The sequence below is a fragment of the Macaca thibetana genome, chromosome 19 (assembly GCF_024542745.1).
Source record: "Macaca thibetana thibetana isolate TM-01 chromosome 19, ASM2454274v1, whole genome shotgun sequence".
In the NCBI taxonomy this organism is placed as follows: domain Eukaryota; kingdom Metazoa; phylum Chordata; class Mammalia; order Primates; family Cercopithecidae; genus Macaca; species Macaca thibetana.
Window position 1 is genome coordinate 34376353 of NC_065596.1, and position 27610 is coordinate 34403962.

Consider the following 27610-nt stretch of genomic DNA (forward strand, 5'->3'; position numbering starts at 1 on the left):
CACAGACACAGAGGGACGGGGAGATCCCCAGAAACAGAAGGAGATTCACAGAGCCAGAGAGACAAACAGAGATTGGGTCAGAGAGAAAGGGACAGAGACAGAGAAGAGAGGAGGGAGAGAGACCCCCCTAGCGTCAGAGAGAGAGAGATCAACAGAGCCAGAGAGGGGCAGGCACAGAGAAACAGATGGAACCAGAGAGATATGGGAAGAGACAAACAAAAACGGAGACGAGTTGCAGAGCCGGAGGAAGGGAGAGAGACAGAGACAAAGGCATTTCTAAAGACGGGGTGGAGGTGAGGAGAGAGAGGGAGAGACAGGGGCAAGCATTCAGAGAGTGACCCCCAGAGAGGAAGACAGAGATGAACTCCCAAAGAGATCAAGTCGCCGAGGGAGGGAGAGACACAGTCGCAGCCTTAGAGAGAAGAGAGATTTACAGAGCCAGAGAGACAAATAAAGACAGGGAAAGCAACAGACTCAGGGAGACAGGGGTGGAAGAATTGATCAGACATAGAGGGAGAAACAGAGGGAGACTGACTCACAGTCAGACAGACCAAGACCCCGAGAAGGACCACAACACCAAGACCCAGAGATGGCGACAGATACAGATGGAGACACACAGCCGAGGAAAGAGAGACATAGAAAGAAATAGAAACAGCATTTCTCGGAGACAGGGAAAAGAAAACAGATCCACTGAGAGGCAGAAAGAGAGACACGTCGAGAAAGGTCGCTCCAGGAATAGAGGGAGAGGGACAGAGGTCACAAGAAAGATACTCGCGGGCAGAGAGAGCCACGCAAATAATGGAGAAGCCAAGGGGAGAAATAAAGACTCAGCCGGCATCAGAGAAGGCGAGAACCCCAGCAGCCTCCCTGTCCACTGCTGGACCCCTAGCGTGGAGCATAAAGTTTGTTGAAGGAAGGAGAGGGGCAGGGTCAGACACAGGGACCCCAGGGCGCCCACAGGACACACGAGGCACCCTAGTGGGGGAGGAACACGGGGCAGGATGACAGATTGCAGGGTAGTGGGGGGGAGCCAGGCTCAGAGGATGCCCCTCCCTCCAGCCAGCCCCCGGAGTGGGTGTGTGCACGTGTAGGGGGCAGGGAGGGAGGACATTCGTCCCGTGTCTCCGGGAGGGGAGCGCCTTTAAGCTGAAACCCCGCCCTCTCTGTCGTCCTGGCAACGCCTCCCCCTACCCGGGGCTCCCACATTTCAGCAGGTGCCGGAGCTGGAGCTCCCACCGCCGCCGCCCGTGCCTCCGGCTCCCGGCGCCGTGCCTTTGGCTCTTCCTCCCCACTCGCCCGCTCCCCCTGGCGGAGCCGGCGCACCCGGGGGTGCCGCTCCCTGCCTGGCGCGCTCCGCACCTGGAGGTGCCTTGCCCCTCTCCTACCCACCTCGGAATTTCCCTGTGGCTCCTTTGATCCTTCGAGTCTCCGGCTCCTTTCCCTTCCACCTGTTTCCCCCAAGAAAGGCAGGATCCTGGTCCCTGCTACGTGTCTGGGGCCATGGCTGGTCTGGGCCCCGGCGGAGGCGATTCAGAGGGGGGACCCCGGCCCCTGTTTTGCAGAAAGGGGGCTCTGAGGCAGAAGGTGGTCCACGAAGTCAAGAGCCACAAGTTCACCGCTCGCTTCTTCAAGCAGCCCACCTTCTGCAGCCACTGCACCGACTTCATCTGGTGAGGGAAGGGGGCTAGGGGACTGGGGGAGGAGGGGACTAGGGGTGCAGACCCCTGTCACGCCGACCCCTGTGGAAGGAAGAAGGAGGGGGCTGTAGCCCCGACTCCCAGGTTCTAGGATGGCCGGGGAACGCTGGGAGCCTCGACTCCTGGGTTTGAGGGAGGAGGAGGCTGGTTCCTGGAGTCCTGGGTCTGAGGGAGGAGGAGGCTGGAGGACGGAGGTCCTGGAGTCTTGGGTATGAGGGAGGAAGGGGCTGGGGGGCTGGGAGCCTGGATTCCTGGGTCTGAAGGAGGAAGAAACCGGGGGCTGAACTCCGGTCTAAGGGAAGAAGGGCTGGGGGCCAAAATTCCTGGGTTCTAGAAAGAGGAGGCGGCCGGGGCTTGGACACCTGGGCCCTGTGGGAGGAGGGTCAGAGGCCGCAGGCCCCCTGTGGCTCGCAGAGGTTGGGGGTCCAGGTACCCCTTTCTGCACTGACCTAGGATCCCTGACTTTTCCAGGGGTATCGGAAAGCAAGGCCTGCAATGTCAAGGTAAGAACTGGGGACCAGGGCTCCTGGGACCCTCAGGCGGGTGGAGGCTGGGCCCTCACAGCTGAGGCTGCTTGACACACGTGTTCTCTGGTCCCCAGAGAGGCGCGGGGGAGCCCGGGGCGGGGGGTGTGGCAGACACACAGCCTGTGGCGGGGAGGGAGCTCTGATGGTGGGGCCACCGCGGAGGTGGTGCTGGGGGCCCCTCCCTCGGCCGGCTCCAGGTGGGGACAGATATTTGGAGAATCTGTTGCCATGGGAACAGGGAGATTTGGAAAAGGGGAGCTGAAGGGGGGAAGGGGGAGGGGGCTGGAGATGCAAAGTCAGAGCCCCCCCCACCCCAGACTGCTGTCGCCATGACAACACCAGCCGTCCTAGGCAGGGGCAGGCCGGGTGGGGTCACCGATGGGCGAGTGGGGGCCGGGCGGGGCCGGCAGTTCTGGGGGTCGGGAGAGGGGGGCGAGTCCTTGAGCACCAGCTGCCACTGCTGAGAACAGAGTGAGTCAGGGTGGGGGGCGGGCCGGCACAGCGCCCCCAGACTCACTTCTGCCCAAGTTGCTGCTTCCTGGGCTGTGTCTGAAGATATTTCGGTTTTTGCTCTTTGAATCTGTCTGCCTCTCTCCTCGCTTTCTGATCTCGGTCCGTGGGCCTGTGTCTGTCTGTCAATGGGATCTTATTTTCTTTCTCTCTTTTTCCATCTCCCTTCCCTGGGCTCTGTGCTCTGTGTCTCTCTGTGAGTCTCTGCGTCTCTGTTTCTGCCTCTGAACCTATCTCTTGGGTTTCTGTCTCCTGCTTCTCTCTCTGGCCTCCGATTTTCTCTCTGTTGGACTCTCTGTGTTGAGATCCCTCTTTCTGGTTTTCTCTGTTTCCGAGTTCTGCTCTCTCTTTCCAATTTTCTGTCCGCTGGGGTCTCCCTCTGGATCGATCCATGCCTCCATCTGTGTCTCTATGATTTTCACCTTTAGTCTGCAGCTTTGTGGTTCATCGACGATGCCACGAATTTGTGACCTTCGAGTGTCCAGGCGCTGGGAAGGGCCCCCAGACGGACGTGAGTGCCCGGACACCTGGTTCTCCTCCTTGGGCCGCGCCCCCGCCCTCACCCCCTCGGCGTCCGTCCCAATTTCTCCTGCTATTTTTACGGCTGGGAGGGGAGGGGGGCTGGAGAGATAGGGGGAGCTATTTGGCCCAGATTCCTTGCCCTTGGCCTGGAAAGGGGGAATGCGAGGGGGACTGACAGGCTGGGGACACAGGTGGGGGACAGAGAGGAGGCCGGGGTGAGGAGACTGAAGATGGGTACTGCTGGGGGTGGGCTGTGATCCAGGGATGAAGGGATTTAAAAATTGAGAGCTGAGGAGCACACAGAGAAAAATACCAATGCAGGTGCGGAGATCCCAACATAAGACAGAGGCAATCTCAGGAAGAGGAACAGAGTCACAGAAAAAGACAGAGACCCAGGAGAGATTGAAGATGAGGCAGAGAGAGAGACGGAGCAGAGAAAGAACCAGGGAGAAAGAGGGGAATTCGGAGGCACCAAAAGATGGACAGAGAAAATCCAAGAGACGGAGACAAAGACACCTGGAGAGAGAGACTAAAATAGAAAATGGTGGATACAGACAACAGCTTAGGAGATGCTGAGAAGAGACCCAGGGAAGTCCCACAGTACACTTGCACACACGTGCGTGCATGTACAGATGCCTGTCATCACACATGTGCAGCACGCGGAGACACACAGCCTCTCCCCAAACCCTCTCTCTCCATCAGAGGCTCACAAGACCAGTCAACCCTGAGTGCCCATCCCCGTTCTCTTTTCTGCTTTATCTCTGAGCCTCAGTTTCCTCCCCTATAAAATGGGGCTGATGATCTAGCATTGACCAACAGAACTGTCTACAGTGACGGAAGCATTCTGTAGATGCACTGTCCAATAGGCAGCCACCAGCTCCATGTAGCCAGTGAGCACTTGAAACAGGGCGACTCTGGCTGAGGAATAGAAATTCCATTTCATGTCATTTGAATTGACTTACGTTTTTTTTTTTTTTTTTTTATTTTTATTTTTTGAGATAGAGTCTTGCTCTGTTGCCCAAGCTGGAGTGCAGTGGCGCAGTCTCGACTCAATGCCACCTCCGTTCCCTGGGTTCAAGCGATTCTCCTGCCTCAGCCTCCTGAGTAGCTGGGACTACAGGCACGCGCCGCCACGCCCGGCTAATTTTTTTGTTTTTTTATTTTTTTATTTTTATTTATTTATTTTGAGACGGAGTCTTGCTCTGTAGCCCGGGCTGGAGTGCAGTGGCCGGATCTCAGCTCACTGCAAGCTCCGCCTCCCGGGTTTGTGCCATTCTCCTGCCTCAGCCTCCTGAGTAGCTGGGACTACAGGCGCCCGCCACCTCACCCGGCTAGTTTTTTGTATTTTTAGTAGAGACGGGGTTTCACCGTGTTAGCCAGGATGGTCTCGATCTCCTGACCTCGTGATCCGCCCGTCTCGGCCTCCCAAAGTGCTGGGATTACAGGCTTGAGTCACCGCGCCCGGCCTTTTTTGTTTTTTTAGTAGAGATGGGGTTTCACCATGTTGGCCAGGCTGGTCTCGAATTCCTAACCTCATGATCCACCCACCTCAGCCTCCCAAAGGGCTGGGATTATAGGCGTGAGCCACCGCGCCTGGCCACATTGACTTAAATTTAAACAGCCACATGTAGTTAGTGGCCACCGAGTGGGACAGCACACATCTGGACATTTCCTGGCTTATTTTGAAGTCGGGTGGGTTCAGAGTTTCGCCCAGGGTTTGACACAAGATTGGAGACAGTTTTATGATGTACAGATGGAGAGGCAGAGAGAGAGAGAGATCCACAGAAGTCCATGAGGCGTTTTACCAGCTTATCAGCCGAAAATAACAGAAGTCTACATAGAAGATGTGACTTCATAGAACATATTGAACACCACTGTCTACCAGCACGTGTATGTGATTGATGACCCGCCTCATTCACTCACCTCCGCCACCAACACCAGACTAAGTCTGATGTATCCAATCCTCGTTGGGTACACTCATCAAGATTTTTCTGGTTTTTCGCCTGTAATCCCAGCTACTCAGAGGCTGAGGCAGAATTGCTTGAACCTGAGTGGCGGAGGTTGCAGTGAGCCAAGATCACGCCACTGCACTCCAGCCTGGGCGACAGAGCGAGACTTTGTCTCAGAAAAAAGAAAAAAGATTTTTTTTTTTTTTTTTTTTTTTGAGACGGAGTCTCGCTCTGTTGCCCAGGCTGGAGTGCAGTGGCCGGATCTCAGCTCACTGCAAGCTCCGCCTCCCAGGTTCACGCCATTCTCCTGCCTCAGCCTCCTGAGTAGCTGGGACTACAGGCACCCGCCACCTCGCCCGGCTAGTTTTTTGTATTTTTTTAGTAGAGACGGGGTTTCACTGTGTTAGCCAGGATGGTCTCGATCTCCTGACCTCGTGATCCACCCGTCTCGGCCTCCCAAAGTGCTGGGATTACAGGCTTGAGCCACCGCGCCCGGCCAAAAAGATTTTTTTTGTTTTTGTTTTTTGTTTGCTTTTGGGGTATTTTTTAGATGGAGTCTCACTCTGTTGCCCAGGCTGGGGTGCACTGGTGTGATCTCGGCTCACTGAAACCTCCACCTCCCAGGTTCAAGTGAGTCTCATGCCTCAGTTTCCCGAGGAGCTAGGACTAGAACAGGCATGTGCCACCATGCCCGGCTCATTTTTATATTTTCAGTAGAGACAGGGTTTCACCATGTTGGCCAAGCTGGTCTTGAACTCCTGACCTCAGGTGATCCACCCACCTTGGCCTCCCAAACTGCTGCGATTACAGGCATGAGCCAATGCACCCAGCTGATTTTTATGTTTTTTTGAGACAGGGTCCTGCTCTGTCACCTAGACTGGAGTACAGTGATGGGATTATAGCTCACTGCAGCCTTGAATTCTCCAGGCTCAAGTTCTCCTCCTGCCCCAGCTTCCCAAGTCGCTGGGACTACAGGCACAAACCACAATGCCTAGCTAATTTAAAAAAATGTTTTTGTAGAGATGGAGTCTCACTTACTATATTGCCCAGGCTGGTCTTCAACTCCTGGTCTTACTCGATCCTCCTGCCTCAGCCTCCCAAAATGATGGGATTACAGGCATGAGCCACTGCACCTGGCCTCAAGTATTTTATATACAGTATAGGATTGGATCCACACAACAGCTCATGTGGTTAAGTTAGATATTTTTCCTGTCCCTATCTGGTTTGAATCCCAGCTCCACCACTTTTGGTTCTGTGACATTTCCTGAGTTAATTTACCTCTCTGCACTTCTTGAATCCCTTGTCTGTAAAGTGGAGATAATAATTATGCTCACTATGGATTGGTTTGAAGATTTAGTGAGTCAGACATTTGGGATGGTCTCTGACACATAGCAAGAGCCAAAATATTATCTTTTGTTATTGTTAAAATTATTATTATGAGGCCGGGCGCGGTGGCTCAAGCCTGTAATCCCAGCACTTTGGGAGGCCGAGGCGGGCGGATCACGAGGTCAGGAGATCGAGACCATCCTGGCTAACACGGTGAAACCCCGTCTCTACTAAAAATACAAAAAACTAGCCGGGCGCGGTGGCGGGCGCCTGTAGTGCCAGCTACTCGGGAGGCTGAGGCAGGAGAATGGCGTAAACCCGGGAGGCGGAGCTTGCAGTGAGCTGAGATCCGGCCACTGCACTCCAGCCTGGGTGACAGAGCAAGACTCCGTCTCAAAAAAAAAAAAAAAAAAATTATTATTATGACCAATGAGGAAACAAGTGAATAGTGAGGAGATCTTTCCTCTGCAGCACTTGGTTTTTTTGTTTGTTTTGTTGTTTTACTATTGAGACAGGGTCTCACTCTGTTGCCCAGGCTGGAGTGCAATGTGCGATCACTGCTCACTGCAGCCTTGACCTCCGGGGTTCAAGTGATTCATTGCCAGCAGTTGATCTTCTTAAAAGTAACATGCAGGCCACGCGCAGTGGCTCATGCCTGTAATCCCAGCACTTTGGGAGGTCGAGGTGGGCGGATTACCTGAGGTCAAGAGGTCGAGTTCAGCCTGACCAACACGGAGAAACCCCGTCTCTACTAAAAATACAAAATTAGCTGGGCGTGGTGGTGCTCACCTGTAATCCCAGCTACTCAGGAGGCTGACGCATGAGAATCACTTGAACCCAGGAGGCGGAGGTTGCGGTGAGCTGAGATTGTGCCACTGCACTCCAGCCTGGGCAGCAAGAGCAAAAGTCTGTCTCAAAAAAAACAACAACAAAAAAACAAAGCAAAGTAACATGCCTCGGCCGGGCACGGTGGCTCACGCCTGTCATCCCAACTCTTTGGGAGGCTGAGGCAGGTGGATCATGAGGTCAGGAGATTGAGACCATCCTGGCTGACATGGTGAAACCCCGTCTCTACTAAAAATACAAAACATTAGCCGGGCTTGGTGGCATAAGCCTGTAGTCCCAGCTACTTGGGAGGCTGAGGCAGGAGTATCGCTTGAACCTGGGAGGCAGAGGTTGCAGTGAGCGGTGATCACACCACTGCACTCCAGTCTGGGTGACAGAGTGAGACTCCATCTCAAAAAGAAAAGAACATGGATCAAGAGCTTAAGATGTGCTAAGGGTTTGGCAAGTATGATTTCATTTAGTCCTCAGGGAGGGCACATGGCCCCACTTTTCAGACGGTAAACCTGAGGCTTTGAAAAGGGGCAGGCGTGGTGAGGCCACCTAGCTGGGTAGGGGGTAGAGGCAAGATTTGAACTCTGATGTATGTAACCAGGGCCTCCGTGCTGTCTCCTTTTTAACAGTGACGTTCACTTTTGAGAATAAGAACAGCAGCCTCTGTCTGTGGATGGCTTGTGTGTCAGGCACCCTGCTGAGAGCCTTCATACACAGCATCTTATTTAGTGCGGCAGGAACCCTTTGAGTTAGGGTCAGTGGAAGACATTTAGAAGCTCAGCACATTGAAAGGGATCCTGGAAACTGCCAACACCCTCCTCTACCCAAATATATATTCAAACTAGAAACCCTGCTAACATAAATGAAAATCCAAGAATGGCCTAAATTTTCACCCTGTGATAATCCTTTTAATGGATTCTTAGAATCAAGTTATTTAACAAGCAGATATTGTCCCAGGGGTAGAGGGTGGCAGGGGAGAAGGAGAAGCTTCACTGATGTCCTGCATTCGTGTTTAAGGGACTCTGGAAATTTAGCATTGCTTCAAAATATAGATTATTTATTTCCACTTGACAGAGGAGGATGCTGAGGCTCAAAATTAGGAAAGAACTTGCCCCAAATCACACAACTGAGAAGTGGCCTAGCTCTTACTTAAATTCAGGGCTATGTAGGAACTGCAATAAAATCCCTAATAATAACCACAGGAAGAGTAATAGTATTGGGAGCATCTAACATGGTAGGCACAGCTGTGTTTTATACACCAATTATTTTATTTAGGCCTGCTGGGTTCCTGTTATAACTGAGGGGTCATGTTCTCCATTCTACCTGGAGCTCAGAGAAAGCATACCATGTGGACACTGGCAGAAGCTGCCAGTGAATGAGCTGGGGTTCAGGGTGGCCCACAAGTCCTCAAATACTAACTTGTGGGAGTTGGGGGGATGGGAACTATGGGATGTTGGAAGCTCCTGCCTCCTTCACATTCTGCCCGGATACCATTTTGTCAGCGAGGCCTCCCCACCACACACTGTTTGTTTTGTTTTGGTTTGGTTTTTTGAGCCAGAATCTTGCTCTGTCGCCCAGGCTGGAGTGCAGTGGCACAATCTTGGCTCACTGCAACCTCGGCCTCCTGGATTCAAGCGATTCTCATGCCACAGCCTCCTGAGTAGCTGGGATTACAGGCGTGCACCACCATGTCCGCCAAATTTTTGTATTTTTAGTAGAGACAGGGTTTTGCCATGTTGCCCAGCCTGGTCCCGAACTCCTGAGCTCAAGGCAATCCGCCCACCTCAGCCTCCCAAAGTGCTGGGATTACAGGCATGAGCCACCACGCCCGGCCAGGACCACCGTATTTAAAATTTCAATCCCCCAACTTCTGGTGGTCCCCATCCCTGTCTCATTTTTCTCCAGAGCACCCATTACCAACCATCAAACTATATGTTTTATTTATTTACCATGTTTACATTCTGTCTCCCTCCACTAGGAAGTAAACTCCATGTGACAAAGAGGTTTTTTTTTCATTTGTTTAATGCTGGGTCCCCACACCAAGAACGGTTCCTGGCACACAGCAGGTGTTCAATTATTGGTACATGGAGAGAAAAAGATGGAGTCTCAGGATGACCTAGAGAGTAAGGCAGGAGGAAAAGATAAAAGGGCCCCTCCCCTGGGGTTTTAGGACCCTCCCAACGCCCCCTAAGCCAGTCTTCTCTGCTCCCAGGACCCCCGGAACAAGCACAAGTTCCGCCTGCATAGCTACAGCAGCCCTACCTTCTGCGACCACTGTGGCTCCCTCCTGTACGGGCTTGTGCACCAGGGCATGAAATGCTCCTGTGAGTGAACTGGGCGTTGCCAGGGCCCTTCCAAAGCGCCTGGGAAATGCCCGGGATGGGGTGGGGGGTGGAGGCTTGGCTTGGGGGCGGGGCCTGAGGTGCTACCCGCAGCTTTCTCCCGCAGGCTGCGAAATGAACGTGCACCGGCGCTGTGTGCGTAGCGTGCCCTCCCTGTGCGGTGTGGACCACACCGAGCGCCGCGGGCGCCTGCAGCTGGAGATCCGGGCTCCCACTGCCGATGAGATCCACGTAACGGGTGAGGTCCCGCCCCCTCGCCTTGCCCCGCCCCTTCCCCAAGTGTGAGGCGAGGCTGACCCAAGGCACTTGTGCTGGCCCAGCCCCACCCCAAAGATGGGGCCACGCCTCTCTCGATAGTCACGCCCACACTTCCGACCCCACCCCAAAGGCCCTGCACACCCCGCCACGCCCCTTTTGGCTCAAAGCTCCGCCACCAGCCTGGCCTCTTGCAATTTTCAGCGCCTGTTAATGACTTTGACTTTCTTTGTTTTTTTTGAGGAGGGCAGAGTTTCGCTCTTGTTGCCCAAGCTGGAGCAGCGATCTCAGCTCACTGCAACCTCCGCCTCCCGGGTTCAAGCGATTCTCCTGCCTCAGCCTCCCAAGTAGCTGGGATTGCAGGCGCCTGCCACCATGCCCTGCTAAGTTTTTGTATTTTTAGTAGAAACGGGGTTTCACCATGTTAGCCAGGCTGGTCTCGAACTCCTGACTTCAGGTGATCTGCTCGCCTCGGCCTCCCAAAGTGCTGGGATTACAGGCGTGAGCCACCGCATCTGGCCAATGGCTTTCTTTCTTGTTTTTGTTTTATGTTTATTAAGACGGAATCTTGCTCTGTCGTCCAGGCTGGAGTGCAGTGGTGCAATCTTGGCTCACTGCAACCTCTGCCTCCCGGGTTCAAGGGATTCTCCTGCCTCAACCTACAGAGTAACTGGGATTACAGGTGCCCGCCACCACATCTGGCTATTTTGTTGTTGTTGTTGTTTTTTGAGATGGGATCTCACTCTGTTGCCCAGGCTGGAGTGCAGTAGGGCGATCTCAGCTCACTGCAGCCTCCGCCTCTCAGATTCAAGCAATTCTCCTGCCTCAGCCTCCTGAGTAGCTGGGACTACTGGTGTGTGTCACTGTGCCCAGCTAATTTTTGTATTTTTAGTAGAGACGGGGTTTCACCATGCTGGCCAGGCTGGTCTCGAACTCCTGACCTGAGGTGGTCTGTCTGCCTCGGCCTCCCAAAGTGCTGGGATTACAGGTGTGAGACACTGCGCCCAGCAATGGCTTTCTGGGTATAAGCATCTTGAGAAGGGTGAGTACCTGGTTCTGAGGTAGGCTGAGGTTCAGTATTGGTGACATGGCCAGGGTCCAAACTCTGGTTCCTAATGGAGAGAAGGGCTCTGGTCTGATTTCGGGGTCACTGTTTGGGGAAAGGGGTCTATGCCCTGTCTTCTGGGTACTGGAGAGGTAAGAAGTCATGAGAAATGAGACTGAGAGCTTGGAACTCTTGACTGCTGACTGGAGGAGGGCTGGGAGCCCCTTCCTGGATCTCTAACCCATCACGCTCTTCCTCACTTCCCATTTAGTTGGCGAGGCCCGTAACCTTATTCCTATGGACCCCAATGGTCTCTCTGATCCCTATGTGAAACTGAAGCTCATCCCAGACCCTCGGAACCTGACGAAACAGAAAACCCGAACGGTGAAAGCCACGCTAAATCCTGTGTGGAATGAGACCTTTGTGTTGTGAGTCTGGGGTGCAGGGAAGGCAATGATAGCTGACAGAGAATGATCTGAGGGTCCTAGTGGTCCCCAGAGAGCAGCTGATGGGAGGGGTTAGGATAGAGGGAACCCAGAAAAGGGCAGAAGATGATGGTGGGAAAAAGGAATAGAGCGATTGAGGGAGTGGAATGGAGATACAGAAACAGAGACAGCCAAACCACTGTATAATTAGTCTCCATTGAAGCCCCCCAACTTTAGAGTTAGACAGAGATGAGAGAGAGAAGAGAGAGCCTCAGACGAGGCAGAAACCCAAAGAGAGACACGGAGGGAGAGGGAGGGGAGAAGACGAGGGATGGCAGGGAGGCAGAGGTCAGCTGACAGAAAGACAGTGACAGAGACCCAGAGAGGAGAGAAAGGTGCAGAGACTCAGAGAGAGAGATCTCGAGAGACAAGAGACAGGGATGGGAAGGGCGGAGAATGCAGGAAGAAGGGAGGGAAGAGCTCTCCGGGTTTACTTCAGGCCCCAAAGCCCTAGCTGGGGAGAGAGCCCCACTGGGAAGGTCAGAGGTCGGAGACAGACAAAGCAGGAGAGGAACCCCAGCTGGCTGGGTTTGCCCCCACCTTTAGCACCAAGGATGGGGAACCGAAGGGAGCCATGAGCTTGGCCCCGCACCCCATTCACCCCACCTTCCTGCAGCAACCTGAAGCCTGGGGATGTGGAGCGCCGGCTCAGCGTGGAGGTGTGGGACTGGGACCGGACCTCCCGCAACGACTTCATGGGTGCCATGTCCTTTGGCGTCTCAGAGCTGCTCAAGGCGCCAGTGGATGGCTGGTGAGGAGCAGGGCTGGGGCCTGGGGATGGAGCGCAATATTACCATCTCCATCTGTGTGTGGTCTCTCTCCTCCAGGCCACTGTCCTTCCCTACACCTCCCAGCACACACACACACACACACACACACACACACACACCTCTCTCTCTCTCTCTGTATCTCTTCTTCTCTCCTTCTCACCTCCCTTTCTCCCTCTCCCTCTCTTTTTATCTCACTCTTTCTCTCTTCCATCTCTGTGTCCGTCTCTCTGTGTCTCTTTCCTCCCTTCCAATGTCTTTGCCTCTCCCATGGGTGCCCCGTCCCCGCTGTCCGCCTCTGGTCTCCGTCTGTATGTCAGGTACAAGTTACTGAACCAGGAGGAGGGCGAGTATTACAATGTGCCGGTGGCCGATGCTGACAACTGCAGCCTCCTCCAGAAGTTTGAGGTACCCAGACCCTGGCTTCCTCAGGGAAGCCCAGCCCAGCCTCCCATAGTTCAGAGCTGGCCTTTCCTTCCACCCCTGAGTGCCTGCTGGTCCTGGGACTACAGTTCCCAGAAGACCCTAGGACTCCCTCCTCTGCTCTTCTAGGGGACTCGAGCCCCAGGGTCTGTTGGGAATTATAGTTCCTATCCATTGCCATGGCTTGAGGGTACTAGGGGCCACCAGCCCCTGCTCTAGGGCGATCCCTTGCCTCTCTTGGGACCCTGACTCTCTCTTTCTTTTCTCCCAGGCTTGTAACTACCCCCTGGAATTGTATGAGGTGAGTAGAACAACCAAGGCATTGAATGGAGGCAGTTTCAGCCTGCGTGTCTGATTTCTTATCCCTCCTCTGACTTCTGTCTTCAATTCTACACACACGAGTTGAGCACACATTTGCGCTAGGTCTGTCTTGTGCTTGCTGAATAATCCAGGATCCAGAGGTGAATCTGACCCTCAAGCAACTCCCCAAGGTAGGGACACAGTCACAGATACTTAAAATACAGGAAGATGTGCTAAATTAGAGGTAGCCCAGGGCACTGAAGAGGCCTAGAGGAGGCATTAACGCAGCCTCGGGGAGGGTGGTCAGGGAGAACTTCCCTGAGGAGGTGACACCTGAATTGATATTCTCGAGGTGTTTTTCTTTTGTGGAGTCAGAGTCCCGCTCTATTGCCCAGGCTGGAGTGCAATGGTGCAATCTCGGCTCACTGCAACCTCCACCTCCCAGGTTCAAGCAACTCCCTTGCCTCAGCCTCCTGAGTAGCTGGGATTACAGGTGACCGCCACCACACCCGGCTAAGTTTTTTGTATTTTTAGTAGAGACGGGATTTCACCATGTTGGCCAGGCTGACCTCAAACTCCTGACCTCAGGTGATCCGCCTGCCTTGGCCTCCCAAAGTGCTGGGATTACAGGCGTGAGCCATGCCCAGCCGATTCTTGAGTTTTAAAAAATCTATCAAGCATGATGACCTTTTTTTTTTTTTTTTGAGACAGAGTCTCGCTTCATCACCCAGGCTGAAGTGCAGTAGTGCAGTCTCGGCTCACTGCAACATCCGCCCCCCAGATTCAAGTGATTCTCCTGCCTCAGCCTCCTGAGTAACTGGGATTTCAGGAGCGCACCACCACACCTGGCTAATTTTTGTATTTTTAGCAGAGATGGGGTTTCAACAGGTTGACCAGGCTGGTCTCGAACTCCTGACCTCAAGTGATCCGCCCACCTTGGCCTCCCAAAGTGCTGAGATTAGAGGCGTGAGCAACCACACCCAGACGAATACCCATTTTCTTTCTTTCTTTCTTTTTTTTTTTTTTTTTTTTTTTTTTGAGACAGAGTCTCGCTCTGTTGCCCAGGCTGGAGTGCAGTGGCGCGATCTCAGCTCACTGCAAGCTCCGCCTCCCGGATTCACGCCATTCTCCTGCCTCAGCCTCCCGAGTAGCTGGGACTACAGGCGCCTGCCACCTCGCCCGGCTAGTTTTTTGTATTTTTCAGTAGAGACGGGGTTTCACCGTGTTAGCCAGGATGGTCTCAATCTCCTGACCTCGTGATCCACCTGTCTCGGCCTCCCAAAGTGCTGAGATTACAGGCTTGAGCCACCGCGCCCGGTCACGAATACCCATTTTCTAGGGTGTCATAAGCCAGACCCTGTTCTGGGAATAGAATCAGGCCATTCCCTGGGGGAGCTCTTCTTCTAGTGGAGGACAAAGTTACAAACCCAGAGATTCACAACGAGGAGCAATGCTGCTGTAATGGAGATAGCCTCAAGCACTGGGGCGTCCCTGGCACAGCCTGAGTCAGAGAAAGCTTCCCAGAGAGGTGAGACCTGGTGGAAGGGCGGGATTTCCCAAAGGAGAGACCAGATTTTCAGGCAGAAGGAAGTAATGCTCTCTCCCTCATTTACCCTTTCAAAAAATACTTTACAGAGCGTCTCTGTGTGCAAGGCGTGGCTCTACTCACTGGGGATATAGAGAGAGCAGGGAAAGAACTAACAAAAAAAAAGTTCCTTTCCTCATGGGATTTACACCGGGAGGAAGACATCAAACAAAATATATAAGCATATGATAGGCCGGGCGCCGTGGCTCATGTCTGTGATCCCAGCACTTTGGGAGGCCAAGGCAGGCAGATCACTGAGGTCAGGAGTTTGAGACCAGCCTGGCCAACATGGCAAAACCCCATCTCTACTAAAAATACCAAAATTAGCCGGGTGTGGTGGTAGGTGCCTGTAATTCCAGCTACTCGGGAGGCTGAGGCAGGAGAATTGCTGGATTCCGGGAAGCGGAGGTTGCAGTGAGCCAAGATTGCTCCACTGCAGTCCAGCCTGGGTGATAGAGGGAGACACTGTCCCCCCCCCAAAAAAAAAAAAAAGAAAGACAAGAATCTTCAAGATTCAACAACAGCAACTACATGCTATAGTCTTCCCTGGACTCTTACAGAAACTTTCCCCCGAGTTTTAAATGTTCCGTGTAGGGGTTCATCTGCATCAGAATTCCTAGAGTGCTTGCTTTTAAAAGCATATTCCCCGGCCTTTCTGCAGACCCACTGAGTGAGGATCTCTCTGAAGCCTCAAATGTCTGCATACGAAATTAATTCCTCAGGTGATCCTTTTGCAAAGTTAAGTTGGAGAACAGGCTCTGCAGGAGACAAGGGTACCAGCGGGAGGAAATTCTGAGCCAAAGAGGTAGAGTCTTTTGAGATCAGCGGGGATGATCCTCCCATGCAAACCCAAGAAACCCAGCAGGGCAGACGGTGGGCAAAGGCCTAGAGGCAGGGAGTGTGTGCCTGTTGTGGTTCACAGTGCTCTCCCACAGTTCAGCAGGCACCACTTAATATTACCAGTGAACACCAACTATGTGCCAAACCTTGAGCTAGGTACGGGGCTAACAACACAGCAAACAGAAACAGCCATTATTATTATTATTATTATTATTCTGTATTTATTTATTTGAGACAGAGTCTCGCTGTGTCGCCCAGTCTGGAATGCAGTAGTGCGATCTCGGCTCACTGCAACCTCCACCTCCTGGGTTCAAGCGATTCTCCTGCCTCGGCCTCCCAAGTAGCTGGGACTACAGGCATGTGTCACCATGTCCTACTAATTTTTATATTTCTAGTAGAGATGGGGCTTCGCCATGTTGGCCAGGCTGGTCTTGAACTCCTGACCTCAGGTGATCTGCCCACCTCAGCCTCCCAAAGTGCTGGGATTACAGGCGTGAGCCACCGCACCTGGCCCTCAACAAATATTTATGTAGCCTCAATGATGTAGGCAGAGTTACTGTGTCTTAGCGAACAAAGCAGACCCCTGCCTTAGGGAGCTCACAGGCAGAAAGCAGATAGTCACACAGATAGATGTAAATTACTAAGAATAAAAGTGCCAGGAAGGTGCTGTCCATGGTGACCAAGGGGTGGTAAGAGAGGCATCTGACCCAGTTTAAAAAGTCAGGCATGGCCTCTATGAAGTGATGCTTGAGTCAAGGTCTAAAGGGTGTTTGGGAGGCAACTAGGAGGGAAGGGGAGGGGAAAGCTTTACAGAAAGACCTGACAGCATATCCAGAGGCCCCGAGGAGGGAGGGAGGACAGCGTGTGTCAGGCCAGGGTGGCTAGATCATGGAGCCCCCAGGAGAGAGAAGAACAACCTGCAGGGTCAGTCACAGCCTGGCTCTGCAAGTCACATGGAACAAAATCTTAACACAGACAGAGCAGTTAAAGGGTTTACAAGCATAGGGGAGACATGACCTGGTTTATTTATTTTTAAATTGGCTCCTGTGCCTGCTGAGTAGAGAATGCATTCGAAAGGGCAGCCGTCCATGTGGAGGGACAAGTGTGGAAGCTGTGACAGCAGCTTAGTCGTGGGCCCCCTCCCTGGGGGGCCAAGGCAGGAAAAGGTAGAGAAGGGACCTTAGCTGAAAGCCAGGAGTGCTCCCTGGACTGGCAGCACCCATGTCACCCAGAAGCTTTTTACGCATACCAATTCTCACGTCCCATCCCAGATTTATAGAGTTAGAAAATCTGGCACTGGGACTGAGCAATCTGTTTTACCAAACCCTCTAGGCGATTCCGGCTTAGAGGCTAAGAGCAACCAGACTCTAGAGCTGAACTGCTTGGGTTTCGTTTCTAACTCTGCTCTTTACCTGCTGTGTGACTTGGGGCAAGTTACTTAACGTCTCTGTGCTAATTTCCTCTTCTGTAAAATGGAAACGATAGCAGGGTTTTCTGGAGATAGCATATAAGCATCTACTAAAAAAAAAAAAAAAAAAAGAGAGACAGAGAGATCTAAGTGTTTGTTAAATAAACCCTCCAGGCTATGGGAGTCAGAGAAAATTAAGCCAAGGATGGAATAGGAGGGTGGCCATTTTCCTCTCTCTAGCTAGTCTCATCCTTTTCTTTCTTGGGTGCTATCTCTCTTGGGGGGCATCTCTTTATCACTGTATAAGGTCTAACTGCCTCTGGCACTTTCTTTCTCCTTTCCACAGCGGGTGCGGATGGGCCCCTCTTCCTCTCCCATTCCCTCCCCTTCCCCTAGTCCCACCGACCCCAAGCGCTGCTTCTTCGGGGCAAGCCCAGGACGTCTGCACATCTCCGACTTCAGCTTCCTCATGGTTCTAGGAAAAGGCAGTTTTGGGAAGGTTGGATTCCTGGGGTTCCGGGGGAAAGGGAGGATGTCTGCGGGGAGGTCAGATTTCTGGTTCTTAGGGAGGAAGTAGGGGTGGGAAGACACTGGGCTCCTGCATCTTCAAATATGGTTAGGCTGGGCCGTTCAGGTTCCTGGAGAGGAGAGGTTTAGAGATGCGGACACTCTCCCTGAGGGGGCAGGCGGCAAGTCAGGGCTGTCAGTCCCTTAAGAGATGGAGGGAGGACCTGGGATCCCATTTCCCTGCGTCCCTGAAAGGAAGGGGGCAGGTCCTGTACCACTGGGTTCCCAACATGGACTGGCCCTTTTGGAACTGTGTGCATAGGTGATGCTGGCCGAGCGCAGAGGCTCTGATGAGCTCTACGCCATCAAAATCCTGAAAAAGGACGTGATCGTCCAGGATGACGACGTGGACTGCACGCTGGTGGAGAAACGCGTGCTGGCGCTGGGGGGCCGGGGTCCTGGCGGTCGGCCCCACTTCCTCACCCAACTCCACTCCACCTTCCAGACCCCGGTAAGGATGGAGGGGGCGGAGGCTGGCCTCGGGGCCCTGCCTCATCCAGTTCTGGACAGATCCGGCATCTGCGTTGGGATTCTGAGTTTAGGGCGAGGCAACAGAACCTTGTACTCTCTGAGTGGGCGAGGCCAGGAGGATGGGCTCCTCAGGGGGCGTGGCCAGGGAGAGGGGCTCCTCGGGGGCCAGGCGGAAGGGCCCCTCGAGGGGCGTGGCCAGGTGGAGGGGTCCTCGTTGGGCGTGGTCAGGCGGAGGGACTCATCGGGGGCGTGGCCAGGAGGAGGGGCTCCTTGCGGGGCGTGGTCAGGCGGATGAAATCTTTCGGGAGTTTGGAGGGCGGACTTTGTCAGGCGATGCATCATTAATAGGCGTGACCAGGCAGATTGGCTCCTTGAGGGCGTGGCCAGGCAGATGACATTATGAATGAGCGTATCCAGGCAGGTAGATTTTTCGGGGGGCGTGGCCGGGCGGATGAGCTCCTAGGGGGCGTGGCCAGGCGGTGAGTTCCTCGGGGGCGTGGCCAGGTGGATGGATCCTGCGAAGGTGAAGCGGTGGAGCTCCTTGGGGGCGTGGCCAGCTGGATGGGCTCCTGGGGGGAGTGGCCAGATGCCTGTTTCCCTGGGGAGCTTGGTCTTAATTGGGTGTAGCCAGTGCCCTGGAATTTTGAGCAAAGGAGCACAGTGGAGGAAAGTGCGTTCCTAGTGGGCCTGCCCAGAATTGGGCTCCGAGTGACGGGGTCATCACTTTTGGATTCTGACTGAAGGACACATCAGAAACAGGGCACTTCCCTAGGATTGCGACGTAGGGGCAGAGAGTCAGAACCTGCAGGATTTTGAGAGGGCGTGACTTTACTTCCAGGGACTCTGAGTGAACGTGGCTAGCTACCTGGATTAAAATTTATATGTGAGCAACTTTGATTCCTTTTTTTTTTTTTTTTTCCGAGACGTATTTTCGCTCTTGTCCCCCAGGCTGGAGTGCAATGGCGCGATCTTGGCTCACTGCAACCTCCGCCACTCAGGTTCAAGCAATTCTGTCGATTACAGGCATCCGCCACTGCGCCCGGCTAATTTTTGGTATTTTTAGTAGAGACCGGGTTTCACCAGGTTGGTCAAGCTGGTCTCGAACTCCTGACCTCAGGTGATCCACACGCTTCGGCCTCCCAAAGTGCTAGGATTACAGGTGTGAACCACCACACCCGGCCGCAACTCTGAGTCTTGGTATGAAGCCAGAATTGCATATGTGTGTGAGTGGCTGTGGAAAGAGATTTTGGTGTCCCCAGATTTCGAGCGAAAGGTGGGCTTCAGTCTTCATTCTGAGAAGGCAGGGCCAGAACAGGTGGTCTGATAGCTGGGAGTGGTCTGGCGGGTGGAGATTCTGAGGTAGCAGGGTTAGCACCTTAGGGCCCTTCCAGGGATGTGGCTAGGTGCTCTGATTTCTGGTTGGGTGCATCCAGAACCTTCCACATCTGTCCTGAGTGATCAGGAAAGAACTTCTCCTACCCCGGGTAGATGAGTCCCGCCTCTAAGCCCATGCACTCCTCCGCAGGACCGCCTGTATTTCGTGATGGAGTACGTCACCGGGGGAGACTTGATGTACCACATTCAACAGCTGGGCAAGTTTAAGGAGCCCCATGCAGCGTGAGTCTCGGTCAACAGAGAAGGGACGGGGTGGCGGAAGGGGGCAGGGTCCAGCCACTGACCCTCTGACGTCCTCACCCACCCCGTCCTCCAGGTTCTACGCAGCAGAAATCGCCATCGGCCTCTTCTTCCTTCACAATCAGGGCATCATCTACAGGTGAGCAGCCTCAGGACTTTCCATGGAGGAAATCACGCCCCTGGAAGGGAAGGGATTTGAATATGCGGCTCCAGACTGCTGAACTCAACCCTTCTTGCAATTCCTACCCTACCCGCCCCGCTTCGTCCAGGGACCTGAAGCTGGACAATGTGATGCTGGATGCTGAGGGACACATCAAGATCACTGACTTCGGCATGTGTAAGGAGAACGTCTTCCCCGGGACGACAACCCGCACCTTCTGCGGGACCCCGGACTACATAGCCCCGGAGGTAACCCCAACCCTGCTGGTCTGGCCACGCTTTGAGATCCCTTAGAGGGTGTGGCTGATGGTCCAGTATTCATCGCGGGGGGAGGCCTGACCCTCGGGCCTTGTCGTGCGTTGTGGCCTTCTTACCCAGCCAGGCGTTCCTCCAGCCTCCAGCACAGGTGAGCTTGTGCACTGAGCCTGCCAGGTGGGCCCAGCTGGGTCTCTAAATAGGTAAGGTGGGCGGCACCTGTGGGTGAACATTCCAGGAGAGTGGGACCAGCTTGTAGGAATTCCGAGTAGGGCCTGATCCTGGACCCTTCTGACAAGGTGCAAGCGATTTCTAGTGTACTCTGAGTGGGTGTGGCCTGTCCCCTGCCAACACTGAACATGTCTGGACTATGTCCTGAATACTCTTAACTGGGCAGGGCTCTCCCTGGAGTATTCCGTTGGATGGAAGCTTATTTCCTAAGTGTTGTACGTGGTTCTCTGATCTAAGTGGGTTGGACTTCTGTGCTGCATTTTTTAAGAGGGCAGGATTAGTCAGGCGCGATGGCTCACACCTGTAATCCCAGCACTTTGGGAGGCTGAGGCGGGTGGATCACTTGAGGTCAGGAGTTTGAGACAAGCCTGACTAACATGGTGAAACACCGTCTCTACTAAAAATACAAAAATTAGCCAGGCGTGGTGGTGAGTGCCTGTAAACCCAGCTGCTTGGGAGGCTGAGGCAGGAGAATTGATTGAACTCGGGAGGTGGAGGTTGCAGTGAGCTGAGATCACACCACTGCACTCCAGTCTGGGCAACAGAGTGAGACCCTGTCTCAAAAAAAAAAAAAAAAAAAAAAAAAAAAAAAAAAAAACACAAAAGAAAAAGGGCAGGGTGAGATCCCTAAGGTTCTGGGACAGCAAATGCTGTCCTATGAGTATTTTAATTTTAAGTGGGTGGGGTATTACCTGACTTTGTTAAAGGGGAGGGGCTGATGTTCTGAACGTACATATAGATGGATAAAGCACATGCCTGTAGTCCCAGCTACTTGGGAGGACGTGCCTGACTTGTGCCCAAATAATCAACGTCAGTGATCACAAAACCTGGCTGGCAATCAGAATCATCTGTAGAAAATTTGAAAACTGAGGCCAGGCATGGTGGCTCATGCCTGTAATCCCAGCACTTTGGGAAGCTGAGGTAGGCGGATCAGTTGAGGTCAGGAGTTCAAGACCAGCGTAGCCAACATGGTGAAACTCTGTCTCTACTAAAAATACAAAAATTAGCTGGATGTGGTGATGTGTGCCTGTCATCCCAGCTACTCAGGAGGCTGAAGCAGGAGAATCACTTGAACCCAGGAGGTGGAGGTTGCAGTGAGCCAAGATTGCACCACTGCACTGCAGCCTGGGCTACAGAGTGAGACTCCATCTCAAAAAGGAAAAAAGAAAAGAAAATTTGAAAACTACACACATAGCCGGGCGTGATGGCTAACGCCTATAATCCCAGCACTTTGGGAGGCTGAGGCGGGTGGATCATGAGGTCAGGAGTTCAAGACCAGACTGGCCAACATGGTGAAACCCTGTCTCTACTAAATACAAAAATTAGCGGGGCGTGGTGGCGGATGCCTGTAATCCCAGCTATTCAGGAAGCTGAGGCAGGAGAATTCCTTGAAACCAGGAGGCGGAGGTTGCAGCGAGCTGAGATCCTGCCACTGCACTCCAGCCTGGGTGACAGAGCAAGACTCTGTCTCAAAGAAAATAAGAAAAAGAAAAAAACAAAAACAAAAACTACACACATATTCCTGACTCTGACACAAATATTCTAGGTGGTTGCAACTAGTGACTTGGACCTTAGGTAGTGTTTCTATTTGAGGCCAAATGAATGTTTGAAGTAGGTATGCTTTGTTTCCAGAATATTCCAAAAGGTAGATCCCTGGCCAGAATATTCAGAGTGGAGGCTGGGCGTGGTGGCTCACTCCTATAATCTCAGCACTTTGGGAGGCTGAGGCAGACAGATTGCTTGAGTCCGGGAGTTGAGACCACCTGGGTAATATAGTGAGGTCCTCTCTCCACTAAAAGTGCAAAAATTAGCCAGGTGTGGTGGTGCACACCTGTAGCCCACCTACTTGGGAGGCTGAGGTAGAGGAATTACCTGAGTCTGGGAAGTTGAGGCTGCAGTGAGCTGTGATCACACCACTGCACTCTAGCCTGGGCAACAGAGTGAGATCCTGTTGAAAAAACAAAATGAAACAAAAAATCACCTGACCAGCCGGGCGCGGTGGCTCACACCTGTAATCCCAGCACGTTGGGAGGCTGAGGCGGGCAGATCACGATGTCAGGAGATTGAGACCATCCTGGCTAACACGGTGAAACCCCGTCTCTACTAAAAGTACAAAAAAATTAGCTGGGAGTGGTGGCAGGCGCCTGTAGTCCCAGCTACTGGGGAGGCTGAGGCAGGAGAATCGCTTGAACCTGGGAGGCAGAGCTTGCAGTGAGCTGAGATCGCGCCACTGAACTCCAGCCTGGGCGACAGAGCGAGACTTCATCTCAAAAAAAAAAAAAAAAAAAAAAAAAAAAAAAAAAATCATCCGACGAAATAAATATTCAGAGTGGGAAGAGCTTGTGCTGAAAGCACTTAAAGTGGGTAGCGCTCCCAGGGGTTGAGGCCAGAGGGGTCCTAGGCTTCTTAAAGAATGGATCGTGATTACCTGCCTTCCACCTCCCCCAGATCATTGCCTACCAGCCCTATGGGAAGTCTGTCGATTGGTGGTCCTTTGGAGTTCTGCTGTATGAGATGTTGGCAGGACAGGTAAGGGAAGGTGGGGAGAAGCTGGCTTGGCTAAAAGAGGCAGAGTGGGGCACCTGGATCTCAGGAGGAGCGGGTTAGAAAGGAGCCTGGAAGGTTGTGCCCGAATAGCGCTGTCCATGGTTCTGAAGTGTTGTCTTACTGTAGACCAGGGTTTTTGTTTTGTTTTGTTTGTACCATGGATTCTTTCTCCCTAGATGCTAAAGTAGCAGTCTGGTTAAGCCTATGGATCCCTTCTCAGAAGAATCTTTTTCAGTGCACAAAATAGAATAATACATACACAGAAAACCAACGTTCAAATCTTCACTTTGCCACTTACTGGCTGTGTGAGCTTAGACAATTACATACATTCTAAATCAGCTTGATTGGATTCCTGGACTGCTGAGTGTACTAAAGCTAAAAAAGATTGGGTGCCACCCTCTTGATCATCTTCTTAGCTGGCTATGGTAGTGGGCACCTATAGTCCCAGTTACTGCGGAGGCTGAGGCAGAAGGGTCACTTGACCCCAAGAATTCGAGGTTACATTAAACTATGACTATGCCACTGTGTTCCAGACCAGGTGACAGAGCAAGACCCCATCTCAAAAGAACAAACAAACAAAAAAAAGAAATCAATTATTTTGAAAGATAGTCACCAAAACTTTTAAAATTTAATTGAATCTAACAACCAACTAAATTAAATGTATACAGTTGTCTAAATATTTTAAATTGGAATATGGACATATGTGCAATTTCTTATTCATTAAGTAGTAGGTTCTAATGGTAATAAAGTGAAAAGGAGCTCTCACAGTAATTTTGAAGTAGCAATGGCTAATAATTTGAAATATCTGCAACTCTCATGTAATGAGAAAATACCTGTGATTTCTATTGATAATGAAGCCACAAGCACTGCTGCTGCCTGCATTCATAACTGAAGGGAATGCTAAATTTTAGTTAGAAGTTAAAAAAAATTTGGCGGCCGGGCGCGGTGGCTCACGCCTGTAATCCCAGCACTTTGGGAGGCCGAGACGGGCGGATCACGAGGTCAGGAGATCGAGACCATCCTGGCTAACACGGTGAAACCCCGTCTCTACTAAAAAGAAGTACAAAAAACTAGCCGGGCGAGGTGGCGGGCGCCTGTAGTCCCAGCTACTCGGGAGGCTGAGGCGGGAGAATGGCGTAAACCCGGGAGGCGGAGCTTGCAGTGAGCGGAGATCCGGCCACTGCACTCCAGCCTGGGCGACAGAGCAAGACTCTGTCTCAAAAAAAAAAAAAAAAAATTTGGCTGGGCATGGTGGCTCACACCTGTAATCCCAGCTCTTTGGGAGGCTGAAGTGGGCAGATCACTTGAGGTCAGGAGTTTGAGACCAGCCTGGCCAATATGGTGAAACCTAGTCTCTACTTAAAAAAACAAACAAAAAAAAAAAAAAAGGAAAAGGAAAGAAAAAAAATAATGCCTGGTATCATTTTTTTGTAACCTCAGAAGACTGTGAACCACTCATCCAACCAGGAGAACGCTTTTAGAGTGTTTCCTGCAGTTTTTCCTCTCTTCTATTTAACGGACATGTTGTGTAATTAACACCCTGCCGACTTACATAGCAGATAAAAAGAGGCAGAATAGTACAGAGATGCACAGAGCTGAGGCATCTGAGATAGGAAATGAGAGAACCTGAGAAGGAGAGAGATCAAGCTTTGGTGGTTTGGTTCGGTCTTTCCTGAGGGTGTGGTCGGGTGTGTATGTGGGGGTGTGATGGGTCAGGTATGTTCACGGTGGGGTGAGGAGGGTGTGGAAGGTTTGGGGAAAGGCAGTTGGGCAAGTCTCTGACTCTCTATCCCCTCCACTTTCATAGCCTCCCTTCGATGGGGAGGACGAAGAGGAGCTGTTTCAGGCCATCATGGAACAAACTGTCACCTACCCCAAGTCGCTTTCCCGGGAAGCCGTGGCCATCTGCAAGGGGGTGAGAGCCCCCTGACTCCCAGCTTCTCCAGACTCACAATCCACACACCCCATTGCTGTCTCTGTGCCTATTAGAAAAAGGCTCTCATTCCTGAAGTCACTTTATTTCCATCTGTTGGAAAAGTTGATATAATACACAGGTTTTTGTTAGAACAGTGGTTTCTGGCCCTCTTGCCACCAGGCCTGGAGATGGCCTCTGTCCCATCCTTGTCTGTGACACCCACTCCCCAGCTCCCTGCTTGCAGGAAGTGCTGAAAGTCCAGGGTCTGTCTTTCCGGAACTGGGTGGGTCAGGTAAACCCAACTTCTGCAGCTTTTCTTCCTGTGGGATCTTGGGTGACTCACCAAAACTTTGTGAGCTTAACTCTCTTCAGGGGTTATGGAGTTGACACAGAAGAAAGCATCTGGCCCATAGCAGATTTTCAGCCCATGTCAGCACCTTCTGCGTCTAGCTGCTCTCTCTGCATCTCCCTGACGGTCTCTCTGGTTTCTGCCTCATACCTCCCCTCCATCTGCATACGACGGGGCTCTCTGTGTTTCTTCCTTTTCTCTTTGTCTCCTTCTGTATCTCCATCTACACTTTTGGGCCTTTGTCCAACCCCCCCCACCCCACCCCCGTCTCTGTTCCCTCCTGTGTCTGCTCTCATACACACACTGCATCTCACCGTCCTCTCCTGCTGGCTTTCTGTCCTCCCCTTTCTCTGGGTCTCTGTCCCCATATTTGGTCTTTATTCCTCCCTCTGGGTGTGTGTTTCCTGGGTCTCTATCCTTCTCTCTCTCTGAATCTCTGTCCCCTGGGTCTCCTCTGTCTCCTCCCTTCTCTGGGTTTCTGTCTTCTCACCTGGGGTGTCTGTACCACCCTCTGAATTTCTATTTCCCCCTTTCTCTGAGTCTGCAACCTCTTTTCCCCATTCCTTTCCTCTTCCCCTTGTCTCCTCTCCCCTTCCCTCCCTCCCCCTACCCACTTCCCTCTCTCCTTCACTCTTCCCCTTCCCTCCCTCCCCCTACCCACTTCCCTCTCTCCTTCACTCTTCCCCTTCCCTCCCTCCCCCTACCCCTCTCTCTCCTCTTCCTTCTCCTCTTCCCTCTCTCCCCCTACCCCCTTTCCCTCTCCCCTTTGCCATCTCCTTCATTCTCTTCCTTTCCCTCTCCCTCTGGGATCCTTCCCATATCTTTCCTCTTTCTTGGGTTCTCTGCCCCTCACAACCTCACACCCTGATTTGTTCTGTTTCTGTGTCCCTGGGTCTCTGGGTATGAATTTCGTCTACTCCCATTGTCATGTATCCTCCCTCTTCCTCTTTCTCTCTCTCTCTCTCTCTGTCTCGCTCTCTCTCGCTCTCGCCTTCTCTGTCTCTCTTTTCCTCTCTCTGTCCCTCTTCCTCTCTTCTCTCGTCTCTCTCTGCATCTATCTCTCTGTCTCTCTTTGTCTTGTTCGTCGTCTTCTTCTCTCTCTCTGCCTCTCTTTCTCTCCCCTTTCTTTTCCCTTCTTCCCTCCCTCTGCCTGTTTCCCCTGGCTGTTCTTATCTCTCTGGGTCTCATGCCTGTGTCTCTTGGTTCCTCCATCTGCTTGTCTCTGTCTATTTCTTCCTCGTTCTCTGGGTCTCCCTGTCCGGGACTCTGTCTGTCTGTCTGCCTGTCTGTCTATCTGTCTCTCTCTCTGTTTCCCACAGTTCCTGACCAAGCACCCAGGGAAGCGCCTGGGCTCAGGGCCTGATGGGGAACCTACCATCCGTGCACATGGCTTTTTCCGCTGGATTGACTGGGAACGGCTGGAACGATTGGAGATCCCGCCTCCTTTCAGACCCCGCCCGGTCAGTCACCCTCCAGGCAACAAAAACTTGGTCCCTAATGGGGTGGGGTTCCCGTGGGTCTCAATATACCTGTATGTGGGGGGTGGGGCTCCCTCTGCAGAGCCCTGCCGCCCCCTACAAAAGGAGGTGCAGAGACCGTGAAGCATGCATAGAGATTCTGCACGAGACAGGAGATGAGACCGGGGTATACAGGGGCACCCGAGGAACCCTTGGAGCTGCTTAACTTTCCCTCCCCCACGTCTCCCACAGTGTGGCCGCAGCGGCGAGAACTTTGACAAGTTCTTCACGCGGGCGGCGCCAGCGCTGACCCCTCCAGACCGCCTAGTCCTGGCCAGCATCGACCAGGCCGATTTCCAGGGCTTTACCTACGTGAACCCCGACTTCGTGCATCCGGATGCCCGCAGCCCCACCAGCCCAGTGCCTGTGCCCGTCATGTAATCTCACCCGCCGCCACTAGGTGTCTCCAACGCCCCCTCCGCCGTGCTGGCGGCAGCCCCCACTTCACCCCCCACTTCAACACCTCCTGCCCCATTCTAGATCCTGCACCCCAGCATTCCGGCTGTGCCCGCGCGGGTTCGAGACGCCCCTCCCGAGCGTTCCTGGCCTTCTAAACTCCATACAGCCTCTACAGCCGTCCCGCGTTCAAGACTTGAGCGGAGCCCGATATTCTCCCCGACCTTAGCATTCTGGACTCTGCCCCAATCGGGTCCAGAGACACCACCACACCACTAACCATCCCCAACTCCATGGGGTTCGAGACTCCATCTTGGTAGTTCTATGCCTCCCCCCAGACCCCGCCCCTGGGGAAATAGCCTCACGGGCTTGGCTGTTCCAGACTCAGGTTCCAGAACAACCCTCAGCCTCCGAGGCCCGCCCCCCACCGCCTCCACTCCAGTTCTAGATGAGTGGGAGGCATGCCCCCCTCCTCCAGTACGTCCCGCTGCTGTGCTCTGGGGATTTCTGGGATATATGGAGGATTCTTCCCCCAGCGGCTCCCAATCAGCTTTTGTTCTAGACTTCCCCATCCCGAAGCCATCACTGCTCCCCGCAGCCTGCCTGCCGTGCATGGCTCCTGTCTGGCTCGGACCCACCCCAACCCTCCCCAGTGCCTGCCACTCTCTGGGACTCTCCTCCTCCCCTCCTCTTCCCTTAGCCTCTCCCACCCCGCCACAGCTGCTGGAGAATAAATTTGGGATGCTGATG

General features: G+C 53.0%; 1 protein-coding gene across 1 annotated transcript; it reads left to right on the forward strand.

Annotated features, from left to right (window-relative positions):
• Window positions 1–1113: 1113 nt before the first annotated feature.
• PRKCG (protein kinase C gamma) lies at window positions 1114–27610 on the forward strand. Its single transcript, XM_050771899.1, has 18 exons — window positions 1114–1670; window positions 2169–2200; window positions 3163–3245; window positions 9581–9692; window positions 9817–9948; window positions 11282–11438; window positions 12112–12246; window positions 12583–12670; window positions 12957–12986; window positions 17165–17317; window positions 17648–17836; window positions 19382–19473; window positions 19568–19630; window positions 19761–19899; window positions 22585–22665; window positions 24491–24598; window positions 26267–26407; window positions 26657–27610. Exons 1-18 carry the CDS (start codon window positions 1501–1503, stop codon window positions 26843–26845), a joined length of 2094 nt encoding a protein of 697 aa, XP_050627856.1. The 5' UTR covers window positions 1114–1500; the 3' UTR covers window positions 26846–27610.